Consider the following 14296-nt stretch of genomic DNA (forward strand, 5'->3'; position numbering starts at 1 on the left):
TTATACATAAATACATCATGATTTATTTGAAGTACATGGACAGTCCACACCACAACCCAAACAGAATATGGCAAATTCAAATTTCAACTGATCAGTAGTTCTCTTCATTATATAATTTCAAATAAAAAAAAAAAAAAAACAACAAAAACATGAGAAGGTAATGATTGTACATGAAAAGAATAAACCATCTGTGTAAACATCTGTGGGATATGGAAAGGCAAATCATAGCTTTCCTGAAGATGAACTATACCACAGGTATCAACGAAATATTGGACGATACGCAAACTGAAGAGAGAAAAATAGCAAAACAGGACATCTTAAATAGGTCTTTGTCTTACCCTGAGCTCTTCTATCAATTTTTTCCTGAAATAAATTAGAATCAGACAGCTATCAGGAAGTGTCAGCCACACACCTGCTTCACAGTCTTTAACTGGACAGCTCCATCGTACCAAGCTTTAAGGCCACCAGGTTAGTGTGACTCGTTTGAGCATGGCTCTGATGTTATGTCTATATGTGTGTGCACATACAAACAGTTGGTGTTCCAGGTATCAAAGCTTATAAAGGGGATAGTTAGATAGGGGTCACAAAGTGGGAAAAGTCTCTTGAAGGTCTGATTTCTCCCCTCAGCCCCCTTCACGGTTCTTCCACTCTAGCTCCACACCAATGTTTTGGAATGAGCCGAATTTAGCTGCACATTTTCATAGTTATCTCCATTTCTCTAAAATGAAAACGAAAAGAGAATTATTTTGCAACACTATATAGTTTGTTTGTTTGTTTTTTTACCACTGTGGAACTTTGTGGTTTTAAAAGTATAGTGATACTGTGTCTCTCACCTTGGATGCTATGGCTTTGAGTTTTCCAAGTAGAGAAGGTTTTGTGTATACAACTTCATCCTCCATGTCTGCCTCATTCTCCCCCTCCATCACAGCACAGCTGTCAGCCACTGGCATTTCACATTCCTTATTAGCAGACATCACCAGCCGGGAGTACTTATACTCCAACCTTGCACAGAGACAAGTGACAGAATCAATACTGCAGAAATTTACAAGAAGAAGAAGAAGACGAAGAATCTTCACATAAATACTGTGACGTTACAGAGACAGAATGGCAAGAGATGGGATTTGGTAATAATGGAGAAGAAGAGACAAAGTTAAGGAAAGAAAACAAAACATGTGAAGCTAAAATCTTACAGCAGTGATGAGGAAGAAGGTGAGAAAGGGAGAAGGGGAGAATATTAAGGGGAATTAAGGGGAAAATGAGAAAACATGTAATTAAATAATGATGTGAGAAGTTAAAGAACAAGAGGCTAAAGATACCGTTTGTTCTTCTTCCAGAAATAGCAGGTCAGGGAAACGAGCAACACTGCAGTGAAAGCTCCCAGTCCTGCACCAAGCTGGATCCAGAACTCAATGCCCTCACAGGTCTGTGTTTTCTTAGCAGGCAAGGGCACACCACCCATGCACAGCTTTGGTTCATTCCACACATACAGCAAGTCCTAAGGGTGGATATACACACATGAATGGGACAGCGCATACACTAGTAAGTGTAAATATGAAATTTGAAGTGTTCAATAGGTTTGTCTTCATTCCAGCAACCTGCATTTTAAGTGAAACAAAGACTGTTATAGTGCTGACTTTAAGCTTTGTGGGATTTTTCTACATACATGGATATTTTGGATGCTAACAACCTTTAGGCTTGTTACCATGAACGGTTGTGGAATTATAACCCGTTTGGTTGCTTGGCTGGCTATAAAATTGGATAAGAATTTTAAAATCGGAGGTGAATATAAACCACTTCAAATGAAAGCTGCAGTACACAGTCTGTTTTAATTCACATCAAACATGCCTTTAAGAAAAATCCAGTACTCATAGACAAGTATATGTCCACACACACACCTGATTTCCTCCCTTGCAGACTCCCTCTATCTGATGGTAGTCTCTTTCTGTGCATGTAGGACAAGCCCCTGAGCTCTCCCATAAGAATTGAAAGGTGCAACCATCACACGTTCCAGCAGGACACTGACTGAAATAGCCAAAGGCACAATTTGTTCAGTAAGCTGGACCACAGCACAGAACAGTGACAAACACATGAAAATTAGAGAGACGTTGATGAGAAAGACCTGGGTACTGAGAGCTCCCCCGTAGTGCTCTTGTCTGGGTTACAGCGAAGTGTCACCACCACGCTCCGACCCGACTCGCAAGATGAAGTTGTCTCCAAAGACCTTACACCAAAAAGCACAGAAAGCAAGAAGCTTAAAGCAGTGATTTTTTTTTCCACTCTATAAATAATGCCTGTAATGATAGGCACCTGTAGTAAAAGTTGACATCAGGAACTTTCTTGGAGGTCTTGGGAAACAGATCTGGTGTTACACTTATTCCTTCAAGGTTGTTATCCACAGTTGTCCCTGTTAATATTTATAGAAATGTATTACTTAATAATATGTCTACTTTTAATTTGTCTTTAATCTTTTCTATGACAGGAGTTTAACATTTAAAGACAAGCAAAAAAGACCTTTTATATTATACGAGTAATGATCCCCACAAAAAAGGACCTTTTACTTATTATCACATATTATTTTATTCTTTTAAAATAAAAATAGAGGCATAAAAAAAGTAAACCTAAATTCAATTCTCTTCACTGCCACCGTCTGTGTTTGATGCTCACTAACCAACAAATGTGTCAGCCAGGTTAATGGACTGCGAGGAGAGGGCTGTGTGGAATCCTCGTCCACTAGCTGGGATTATTGTTGATTGACAGATGAAGGTCGTGATGGCATTGGGCCCTTCCTTTTCTCTCTGGGAGTCAGTGATGGATAGGTCTGTTACATTGTCTGTACATACTGCCAACTGACCCTTAAAGAAAAAGAGAAAATTGCAATGACATTCAATTTGTGCACAACACATTTAAAATTGCAGGATTTTCTGCGCATTTTCATCTTTGCACACCTTTCCTCCACAGATACTGATATTGAAGTGATGGAAGTACTTGGTTCCTTTTGAGGTAAAGCTTGGGCCATTCATCAGTGACCCCACTGGCCCAAGTGAGCTGAAGTCAAAAGTCAGAGTGGCATTGCCTTCTGTGTAGGTGAAGTGACAGTCACTATAGCATAAGCTGTGCTCCTGGAAAACAAATACACAGGTATCTGGTGTACCGCCTTACTGATAACAAGAATTTTCTTAAATTCTTTCTCAATCATAGCAACAAACCTTGTCACTTTTGCTGGAAGGTCCACAGGATTTGCAGGCATCAGGGCCTGGTGCAGCGTGAGGCATCAGGTATGTGTTAGGTGGACACTCTGTGCACTGGCTCGTACTTGCGTCTATGTAATGCCCAGGTGGGCACGGCACACACGCAGAGCTGGACGGTTGTGCACCGAGGGCACAAACCCGACAGCTAGAGGACACTCCGTCCACCGCGTTACTCACAGTGATGGAGTAGATTCGCGCCACATCTTTGACATACTGTCGTACCTTAGGTAGAGAGAGATAAATACACATCAGCTAGATGACATGAAATAAAATCTCCAGTGTTGATATATTGTGCAAGACACTGAATGACACTTCAGAATTGATCTTTAGAACCAAAAAGAAGGGAGTACTTGGTGTGCCTAAAGTGGTCTGACCTCAAGAACTCAGTCATTTCAGATTTTATTAGCTATTGCACAAATTACAACACAACGACAACAACAGCAACCAAAGACAGTTTAAAACAAAAAGCAAGAAGCAAAGGTTACTGCTATTCTTTTACAGTTTTGCACTTTATGATATGTAATAAGGTTTGCAATTATATGAGATAACTAAAATATTTGAGGTAAATTAAATTAGAGTTATATATTTATATATAACTCTAATTAATAATATATAAATATATTTATAATTTTAAAGGACACCCTAGCCCACACGTCAGTGATCGATTTTGTAACTGTATCATCAGATCTGCAGCTGTATGTGCTAGACACTTGGGTGAAGAGAGGTGCTGAGCTGACAGCTGATCACCACCTGGTGGTGAGTTGGCTCAGGTGGGACTGTGGGATCTTCCATAGAGGAAGCAGAGTCTGGGGAGGAGGGGGGCGAGTCATCTATCACCAGGGGTGGGGTCACCCCTGGTGATAGATGACTCTATCACCACCAACTCTTTGGTGGGATAGCCCCTGGAGTGGATGAGGTTCCTAAAGGCTCTGGGTGTTGTACAAAGACTGAACTTTGGACACAGGAGCAACAATGCGGTTTTTGTCCCGGTCGCTGAACACTGGACCACCTCTTTACCCTTTTGAGGATATTTGGGGGTGCATGGGAGGTTGCCCAACCAATCTACATGTGTTTTGTGGACTTGGAGAAAGCATCTGACCATGTGCCTCAGAGAGTTCTGTGGGAGGTGTTTCAGGAGTATGGGGTGTCTGGCCCGTTGCTTTGAGCCAGTTGATCCTTTTGCCACCATTGCAAGAGCTTGGTCTGCATAGCCTGTAATAAGTCAGGCTTCCCAGTGGGTGTTGGACTCTACCAGGGAAAAAGTAACTGAGGAAAACAAAGACATGTTCTTATTAGGAGACTTTAATATCAATTGGTCAGCTCCTTCTTGTCCTTTAAGGAAAAAGATAAGTTCATCAGCGTCGGCTTGTTGCCTGTCTCAGATGATCACCATTCCCACCCGGGTCACGGTCAACGCAGGAGGTCATAGGTCATCATCATGTATTGATCATATATATATATATAAATGTTCCTGAGCATTGCTCTAATATTGTTTCTATTCCAGTTGGCTATAGTGACCATAATCTTGTAGGTTTGACCAAGAAAATGAAACCACTGAAAACTGCACAAAAGATTATTTTTCATAGATCATACAAAAATTTCAATGCAGATAAGTATATTAATGACGTAAAAGAAATTCACTGGACTGACATCTGCCTCGAGAGTGACCCTGATATGGCATTATCTATGTTTATTGAAAACTTTTGCTACCTGGCTGACAAACATGCCCCCTTAAAAAGATTTACTGTTAAAAAGAACTACGCACCTTGGTTAGATAATGAACTTAAGGTTGCAATGTCAGAAAGGGATATAGCAAAAGCAAAAGCACATAAGTCTGTCAGTCCACAAGAGTGGGCACGATATCGCGAGTTAAGAAATCAAGTAACTAAATTGAATAGGCGCAAGAAGAAAGAATATTATCAACTTAAGCTCAAGGAGGCCAATAAGGACAGCAAAAAGGTGTGGAAAGTTTTAAATAATATAATGGGTAGAGAGCTTGCTCCGGTGATGTCTCACATCTACACGGGTGGTACGTTTATAAGTAAAGCTAAGGACATAGCCAATTATTTTGCGAATTATTACAGCAATAAAATAACAAATTTAAAATCTAATATGAGCAGAGGCGATCCCACCTTATCACGTCGTCTTATACAGGATGTTATCATGAATAATAAGCAATGCCAATTTAAGTTTGAGGCAGTGAATGCGGAGATGGTAGAGCGCTTATTGATATCACTTCCTGACGATACATCCTCCGGCTCTGATAACATAGACAGTAAACTGCTCAAAGTTGCAGCCAAGTTTGTGTCCCTTCCTATATGTCACATATTTAATAGATCTTTGGCATGCAGCTTATTTCCATTGCAGTGGAAAGAATCGAAAATAATTCCCATTCCTAAAAACAAGAATGACGTTTTTAATGGTGTCAATAGCAGACCTATTAGTCTACTCCCCGTTCTAAGTAAAATTATGGAGAGGATTGTCTATGAACAAATTCAACATTACCTAACAGAAAATCAGTTACTCACTCAGTTTCAACATGCCTACAAACCTGGTTATTCCACCAGTTCAGCTCTCATTCACATGACAGATAACTGGTACAAATATCTAGATAATGGGAATTTGGCCGGGGTGGTATTTTTGGATTTTAGTGCTGCATTTGATTTGATAAATCATGATATTTTGATAGATAAACTAAAATGTTATGGATTTTCACCAGCTGCTTTGTGCTGGATGGAAAGTTATTTGTCTGGAAGAAGGCAAAAGGTTTATTATAATGGTTATTTCTCGGAGGGCTGTGAAATGAACTGTGGTCTACCCCAAGGCAGCTGCCTCGGTCCACTTCTCTACTCAGTCTTTACAAATGATTTGCCGTATGTCCTGGATAAATCTCATCTTGTAATGTATGCTGATGATTCCACCATGTTTTATTCAGCCAGTAGCCACTCTGAATTGACAAGCGTATTACAACTAGATTTGCTGAACGTGTTTGATTGGATAAGTAAAAACAACATGATTTTAAACGTGTCTAAATCCAAATCCATGTTAATAGGAAGTAGAGGACGCTTAGTCAACAGCCCACAACTAAATCTTTCCATAGCTGGATTGGTATTAGAACAGGTCACCCAGATTAAATTACTTGGTGTTACCATAAACCACCACCTTTCATGGTCTCAGCACATCAACTCTGTTATTAAGAAAATGGGACAGGGCACAGCTATAGCTAGGAAATGCTCTTTTTATATCACTTCTTCAATTATGAAAGATGTCATTAATGCACTAGTATTATCTCATCTAGAGTACTGCTCAATCATTTGGTCAGCAGCTAATAAGACCGATCTGAACAGACTTCAGTTAGTCCAAAATAGGGCGGCCAGATTAGTGTTAAGGTGTTCATATTATACAAGTATTGATAAAATGCACGATAAACTTTCTTGGCTTTCTGTACAAGCTAAATTATACTATGGATTACTTGTATTTTTAAAGAAAGCAATACTGGTAAACACACCACACTTTTTTTATGCTCAGTTGCAGTATCCAGATGAAATACATAATCATGCTACACGATTCTCAACTACCGTAACCACAATTTAGTAACTCCTCGAGTTAAAAGTAACTTTTTGAAAAACTCTGTTATATTTAGAGCATCTTTTCAGTGGAATAAGTTCCCTTATGCAATTAGAGAATTGGCTTCTATTCATAATTTTAAAAATCACCTAAAAGCCTATTTAGGCAGTTTTTAATTTATTTGTAAAAATTGTAGAGGGTAATGTCACTTGTAATGGAAATTGTGTATTTTGTTTGAGTGTTTTGTTTTGGTTTTTTTGCTTTTTTATATAATTTTTAATATTCACATGTTTACATTTTCAGAATTGTAAAACCTTATTGTGGATCTAAGAGCCAAATTATGTGGACAATTTGCATCCAACTCATTGTGTAACATTTTATTTGGTGGTATTTGATGGTTTGGGCCCCAGGAAGACTAGCAACCACTGTTGTGGAAGCTAATGGGGTTCCTTATAAATAAACAAATAAATAAACCAGGGTTGCCGTTTGTTACAGATTCAATTTATAATTTAAATGGGCAGAATTTCTAGGCCAAGTGACAGAAAGCTTCAACTTGGGTGGTCTCAGAATCTCATCTCTGCCTTTCGCAGATGTGGCTCCATTGACTTCATCAGGCGGTGGCCTCCAGCAGCAGGATGAGAATCACCACCTCCAAGTCTGAGGCCATGGTCCTCAGCCAGAAAAGGGTGCCATGTCCATACTAAACCAGGTTAGGGACGAGTTCCTGCCCCAAGTGGAGTGCCTTGGGTCAGTATCTTGGGGTCTTGTTCACAAGCGAGGGAAGAGGGGAGTAGGAGATTGACAGACAGATTGGTGCTGCAGCGCCAGTGATGCGAATGCTGTACCGGTCTGTTGTAGTGAAGAGAGACCTGCACTTAAAAGCTAAGCTCTCAATTTCCCGGTCTACGTCCCTACCCTCAGCTATGCTCACGACCTTTGAGTAGTGACCAAAAAACGAGATCGTGGATACAAGTGACGGAAATGGGCCTCCTCTGAAGTGTGGCTGGCCTCTCCCTTGGAGATAAAGTGAGGAGTTTGGCCATCTGGGAGAGGCTCAGAGTAGAGCTGCTACTCCTCCACATCGAAAGGAGCCAATTGAGGTGATCTGACAAGGATGCCTGCTGGGGTCTCCAGGGTGATGTGTTCCAGGCATAACCCACTGGGAGGATGCTGCGTTGCAGACCCAGGCCAAGCTTGAGAGATTATATCTCTCATTTGGCCTGGGAACACCTTTGTGTTCCCCCAGACAAGCTGGAGGAGGTGGCCAGGGAGAGGGAGGTCTGTCTGGGTGTCTCTACTTAGGTTGCTGCCCTAATGACCCAGCCCCGGATAAGTGGAAGGAAATGGATGGATGGGTGGAAAGTATTAATGAACATCGTTCACTGACAGCTTTGAAGTGAATGTAGTTTAAATTAGTTCATATCTGTGTGTAATTGTGTACTTCTACTCACATCTGAAGCTTGGTTAGTCCTCTGGAAGGCCCATGTGTAGGAAACTGAAGCATTCTTTGTCATGATGTGTGTGTAGGTTTGCCTTGTTTTGTTTTTCTCCCAAGACTCCACTATTTTTGTACTCTTCCTGTTTACATCCTAAAAGATTCATTAGACAAATTTCTGGTTTGAAAATCTATGGTAACATTTTTCAGAGCAGCAATCATGTCAGTAACTCTTCTCACCATCATGAAGTAGAGCTCACAGTCAGCTGTGCAAGAAGTTTCAAATTCAAATGTAATGCGACCAAATTCTTCCCCTGAATGACTCGACACTGAAGTAGGAAGCCTGATGGCAAATAAACAGAAGAAGGGAATTAGTCACAGCTGAAAGAAATAGCTCAGTGGCAAAAGTGATGGAGGCTAAAAAACTCAAAGCTACTATCCTTACTTGAATCCAGGAACATGGAGGTTGAGGATGAGGTAATCATTATCAGAGCTTCCGGCTCCAGCCTGGATGTGATTACCTGCAACCTCCCAACCTGAAAATAAATAAATAAATAAATAAATAAATAAATAACTGATCAAGCACACACATCCATACATATGCAATAATACTAAGTGCAATAATCCTTTCTGTCATCGTTGTATTTTTACTCAGTTGTATATAGTATTTGTATTCTATTTTTATCTTATTGTATATTTATTTTATTTTATTCTACTGTATATAGTATTTTATTTTATTCTATTCTGTACAGTTGTGTACTGTATTTATTCTTATTGTATTCTAATTTTTGCCTCATAACTTTTGCACTGTCCACTTCCTGCTGTGACAAAACAAATTTCCCACGTGTGGGACTAATAAAGGTTATCTTATCTTATCTTAAATAAATAAATAAAGTATAATAATGTATAGACATTTAGAAAACTGCATGAACTCTGGTGTATTTGCTTAAAATAAAGATAAACCGTCCCACCTCCTCCCCAGACAGTGGAAAAATGTCAGTCCTAGTTTTACTGGATCTCAGTGCAGCATTTGATACAGTTGACCACAACATATTACTCAAACGACTGGAGAACTGGACAGGTCTTTCAGGAACTGTACTAAACTGGTTCAAAACATACGTAGAAAACAGGAAATACTTTGTATCAATAGGTAACTTCACATCTGAGCAGACAAGTATCACATGTGGAGTTCCCCAAGGTTCCATCTTGGGACCCCTTCTGTTTAACATCTACATGCTCCCACTGGCACAGATTATAAACAACAACAAAATAAACTATCACAGCTATGCAGATGACACACAAATATATATCACAATGTCACCAGGAGACCGAGGCCCTGTACAGGCTCTTGGTAAATGCATTGAGGAAATCAATGACTGGTTGTGCCACAATTTTCTCCAGCTAAACAAAAACAAAACTGAGGTAATAGTCTTTGGCGCCAAAGAAAAACGATTACAGGTCACCAGAGAACTTCAATCTATACATCTAAAAACCACAAACCAGGCGAGAAATTTGGGTGTAGTGATGGATGCAGACCTAAACTTAGAAAAACACATTAAGACAATAACAAAGTCAGCTTACTATCACCTCAAGAATATATCAAGGATAAAAGATCTGATGTCTCAACAGGACCTGGAAAAACTAGTCCATGCATTCATCTTTAGTAGGCTTGATTACTGTAACAGCATCTTTACAGGTCTACCTAAAAAAAAAAAAATCAGTCAGACAACTACAGCTCATTCAGAACTCTGCTGCTCGAGTCCTCACTAAGACCAAAAAAGTGGACCACATCAGTCCAGCTCTGAGGTCTTTACACTGGCTGCCTGTCCGTCAGAGGATAGACTTTAAAGTTCTGATGCTGGTCTATAAAGCTCTGAATGGTTTAGGACCAAAATACATCAATGACCTCCTGACCCAGTATGAACCATCCAGATCCCTCAGGTCATCTGGATCCGGTCTTTTATCAGTTCCCAGAGTCAGAACCAGACACGGAGAAGCTGCATTCAGCTTTTATGCTCCTTATATCTGGAACAAACTCCCAGAAAGCCTCAGATCAGCTGAAACACTCAGTTTATTTAAATCCAGGTTGAAGACTCACCTGTTCTCAGCTGCATTTGAATAAAGCACCAAATCCACACTTTAAGCTTAAATTTCAAAACTTACATTTAACTACTGATTTTATCTACTGTTCTGATTTTATCTGTTTTGATTTTATATACTGTTTTGTTTGTTTGTTTGTTTGTTAGTTAATTAGTTAGTTAGGTTATTTGCTTGTTTTAATCAATTTTAAATCATGCTTTTTATTTGTTCTTGTTTCTAATGTCTCTGTAAAGCACTTTGAATCACCTTGTTGTTGAATTGTGCTATACAAATAAACTTGCCTTGCCTTGCCATGAGCACAATTAACTAGTTTGTTGGAGGAGAAGGAAGAGCTGTTGGCATCATTGTTGTCGTTGGGGGTGGGGGGTGGGGGGCCTTGGTGTCAGTGTTGCGGTTAGTGTCGTGTGGGTGTTGCGGTTAGTGCGTGTTGCTAATGGTAGCCAAATATTTGCCATGCTTTTTGATTCACTTCATTGGAGTCATCACACAATACAGTGACAAAATAGACCAGAATTGAGGGAAAGAGCAAAAGTGGGCATGTCTTGCCATAAACACCTACCATTCATACTGTCACACTTGGAATTGCCGACATTAAAACAGGAAGTCTTCATGTTAGAAGGAAGAACATTCCACCATTTGTACTCATAACCCAAGGTGGGCTCAGAGCCTGCAGGACACTGCTGACATGCTGGGGACAAACAGTGAAAAACACAATTGGGAAACCGCATGAAACAAAAGGTAAGTGGAAGACAAATGAGGACTGTAAGATAGAAAGTTTTCAGTACGTTTCATGCCATCGGAAAAGGTCCCAGGTGGACATGGTGAGCATGTGGCCGTGTCATTGTTATAGAAACCAGGGTTACAGGGGGGGCAGGGCTCTCGTTCTCCACTTGGAGGCAATGTCACAGCTCCAGTCACATTCTCAAGACAGATCTTAGGTTCAACCCACTTAAATATGACCTGTGTCTGAAATCAGATAAAAAAAGGTGTGAGTTGGAATAAAAAGGACAAACTGTGATTATAGAGCGAGTCTCAACAGGCTCTTTAGTAAAGAGGTAGCCTCTTTTCTCTCACCTTGCGCTCTTGGTCACAAGCTGTGTGGATCTGGAAATAATCCTTCATGGAACAGGGAGGTCTGTCCTTACATGAGCCAGATCCCTCAGCTAGGAAAAGTGGGGATACATTATATTAATATTAGCATAGGAGATATAAAGCAAATATAATTATTTAAAAACAGGAGCAATTTTAAGCAGAATCGATCCCCCCCACCCCCATTTCCTTTTATATGGATACAACACTAGCAAAGCAACAGTCGCAAAATATGTACTAAATAAAATATGTTTATTCCCTGGATGATCTAGCTAGGAAAGAGGACTAGGGCCACTGGGGAAAAAAAGTGGGCATGTGATTTTTTTCTTCTTTTCCAGAAGTCTGAGACAAAAGAAAGAATTCTGAGGTTAAGCTCAGAATTTTGACTTTTTCCTTAGAATTTTTTTTTTTTCAGAATTCTGGAAAAAAAAGAAAAAGAAAACTTTTTTTTTCCCCCCGGTGGCCCTAATCCTCTACCGTATCTAGCTGTATCCAGTGACTTTTAAATTACTTTACTAAACAGAAAATTAATTAAATGCATTATATGATTCTTTATCAAGGCAGAGTGTGCCTCAGTAAAAACTGTGGAATTGTCTGTTCTTTCATCTTAAAACTTAAATTTCATTAGATGGTTAAACAGTCTGAACAACTCGTTTGAAGTACAAAGAAGAGTTGTATTGCCATATCAGCTGGTTTTGCCTTTTGGTCTTCATAAAACACATCACCTAGTACAGCTCAAATAAAAAATATTAAAAAATAACATCAAAATACATATCGGTCAACAGTGCATCTACAAGAAATGGCCAATCATTGTCCCAGGCAAGGAGTAGGTTGTGTCATATTTAGTTCATAATCCAAAGGAGTGCAACTTATTGGCAGTCCTTAATACTGTATTTATCCTGAGATGTGCCTATTTAATATGGTACAGGCCAATTTTAAAAATAAGTGAATACATTTTTTTAAATCACTTGAGTAGAAAGATCCAACTAAATACATTTTCAAAAAGTATGTTAACATTATGTAGCAGTATGTAAAAGTATGTTACAAGATACATCATACAAATAAAATAACCACAGTACTTTAACTGAAAAGTCCTCGTTCAAACCCCCTGGGGAAAAAAAAATAATAATAATCTAAACTTCTAATTCAAGATTCTAGTGCATTGGCTGCCTTCCTATCATATTACATATGTTAGCAAATATACTAACATAATGATCAAGCATTACTTTTGCTGCCCCAGTTGCCAAAACCTGCTATTCCCTTGCGATCACACGGGCTCACTGTGTTTCTTTGTCTAAAGTTTGACAACTGTGACATAAAAATAGGACAAGCTCTATCTATATCCTTTAGATGTGCTTCTCTAAAAAGCAGTGATAGCAATTAGGATTCAAAACAGATTTGAAATGGCAAATCTAGCTTTTTATTCATACCTGCATACTGAGTGCTGGTGTTACAGGGAGTGCAGGAACTGGCACCATGGCCAGAATAGGTGTCCCGAGGACAGGGTTCACATGAGGAGGAGCCAGGGACTCGACTGAAAGATCCCGGCTTACACGGAAAACACTCTGATGTGTAGGCAACACCTGAGCGGAGCAGAAAAGATAGAAAGAAGACGTAACTGTTTGATCTATTTTGTTGTCATTTTTTATAAAGAGAAAAAGAAAAAAGCAAAAGTAACCACCAACCCTCAATATGAATATTTTTTAGCAGTGCAGGATTCACCACTTTTTTTCCCATCGTAACACCACCAGTCCTCCAGTAAAGGATGTTGGTGCCAGATTTCAGGTTCACCTAGAATACACATATCAATGCATCATCAGCTTGGGATTAAATATTAATAATTAATATAATATTCTATCTGAAAATTAAGAAAGGTCATTATATGCGATCAGCTTAATTGCAGCAGCTAAGCTGTAACTCTATAGCCATCTAACCATGAAATATAAAGCTTAACAGCACAAGTTCAGAAAACATAAACTGCAAAGTATGCAGGACAACAGTAACTTTATACAGATTGTTTTGTTTTCATGGCATATAATGCCACGTAAGTAAATTCATATATTTTTTTTCTTATTAAGGAATTAAAATAGCAGAACAATTTTCTTGAACCAAACAAATCTAATCTAACCTGCGAGAAGAAGCAAGGAGCAGTACCACCACTAGAAACCTATCTCAAGAAGATCCATATATTACATTTAATTGTACATTTTAATTCACAATGCAGAAACCAAAATATGTATGTGCAGAAGCTCATTTACAGCATGAGTGGAAAATTACTGGAGACAATATAAAATGATGCCAGCTCCTTTCTGTGTACACGCTTCCTGCTTCTATCCGCTCTGTGGATGTTACACAATACATTTGATTTGGGAGAACGAGGCTAAAAACCTGCCCTTTCTGTCTACTTGTCGTCGTGCTCTGTGAGACATTTACCGTATGAGTTGCCCATTCGCCATGCTTGGTGAGCTTGAGCCACTTCTTGTCATCAGACTGATCCATTTCTTGACACTGGTCATTCTGGATCTAAACACACACAAGCAGATCAAAACCTCCCCCCTTTTTTTTCACACTAATTTTCAGTTACAACATTGTGCATGGTTTATATGTTCATGCATACACACCGCATCACTACACTGATAAGTGGACAGGGGAAAATACAAAAAAAAGTACTAGAATTAACTGTAAGAAAACTATGTAACTATGCTTTAGCTTGAGCACAATCTATAGTACTTTTTAATTAGCTCTTGCAGGCTTCTTACAAATAAAATAGCATTGATAGATGTATATACAAGCAATAATAATAGAATAGAATAGAATAGAATAGAATAGAATAATCCATTTAATTGTCCCACAAGGG

General features: G+C 39.2%; 1 protein-coding gene across 1 annotated transcript in view; it reads right to left on the minus strand.

The window, feature by feature from the left end:
• elapor2a (endosome-lysosome associated apoptosis and autophagy regulator family member 2a) overlaps window positions 1-14296 on the minus strand; it is a 36625-nt gene continuing 22329 nt past the window's right edge. The window contains exons 5-22 of the mRNA XM_085282019.1: window positions 13873-13962; window positions 13125-13230; window positions 12870-13022; window positions 11425-11513; window positions 11136-11316; window positions 10910-11038; window positions 8696-8786; window positions 8491-8593; window positions 8267-8404; window positions 3207-3470; window positions 2946-3119; window positions 2669-2852; window positions 2308-2404; window positions 2120-2221; window positions 1896-2022; window positions 1317-1495; window positions 834-1002; window positions 1-718 (exon numbers count right to left, since the gene is read on the minus strand). Coding sequence (XP_085138145.1) covers window positions 650-718; window positions 834-1002; window positions 1317-1495; window positions 1896-2022; window positions 2120-2221; window positions 2308-2404; window positions 2669-2852; window positions 2946-3119; window positions 3207-3470; window positions 8267-8404; window positions 8491-8593; window positions 8696-8786; window positions 10910-11038; window positions 11136-11316; window positions 11425-11513; window positions 12870-13022; window positions 13125-13230; window positions 13873-13962 — 2445 coding nt within the window. The 3' untranslated portion in view covers window positions 1-649. The remainder of the gene's footprint in view (window positions 719-833; window positions 1003-1316; window positions 1496-1895; window positions 2023-2119; window positions 2222-2307; window positions 2405-2668; window positions 2853-2945; window positions 3120-3206; window positions 3471-8266; window positions 8405-8490; window positions 8594-8695; window positions 8787-10909; window positions 11039-11135; window positions 11317-11424; window positions 11514-12869; window positions 13023-13124; window positions 13231-13872; window positions 13963-14296) is intronic.

This window comes from Mchenga conophoros, linkage group LG7, assembly GCF_057382185.1.
Source record: "Mchenga conophoros isolate Kocher_MC1m ecotype Shallow Benthic linkage group LG7, M_conophoros_male_GT1.1, whole genome shotgun sequence".
NCBI lineage: Eukaryota > Metazoa > Chordata > Actinopteri > Cichliformes > Cichlidae > Mchenga > Mchenga conophoros.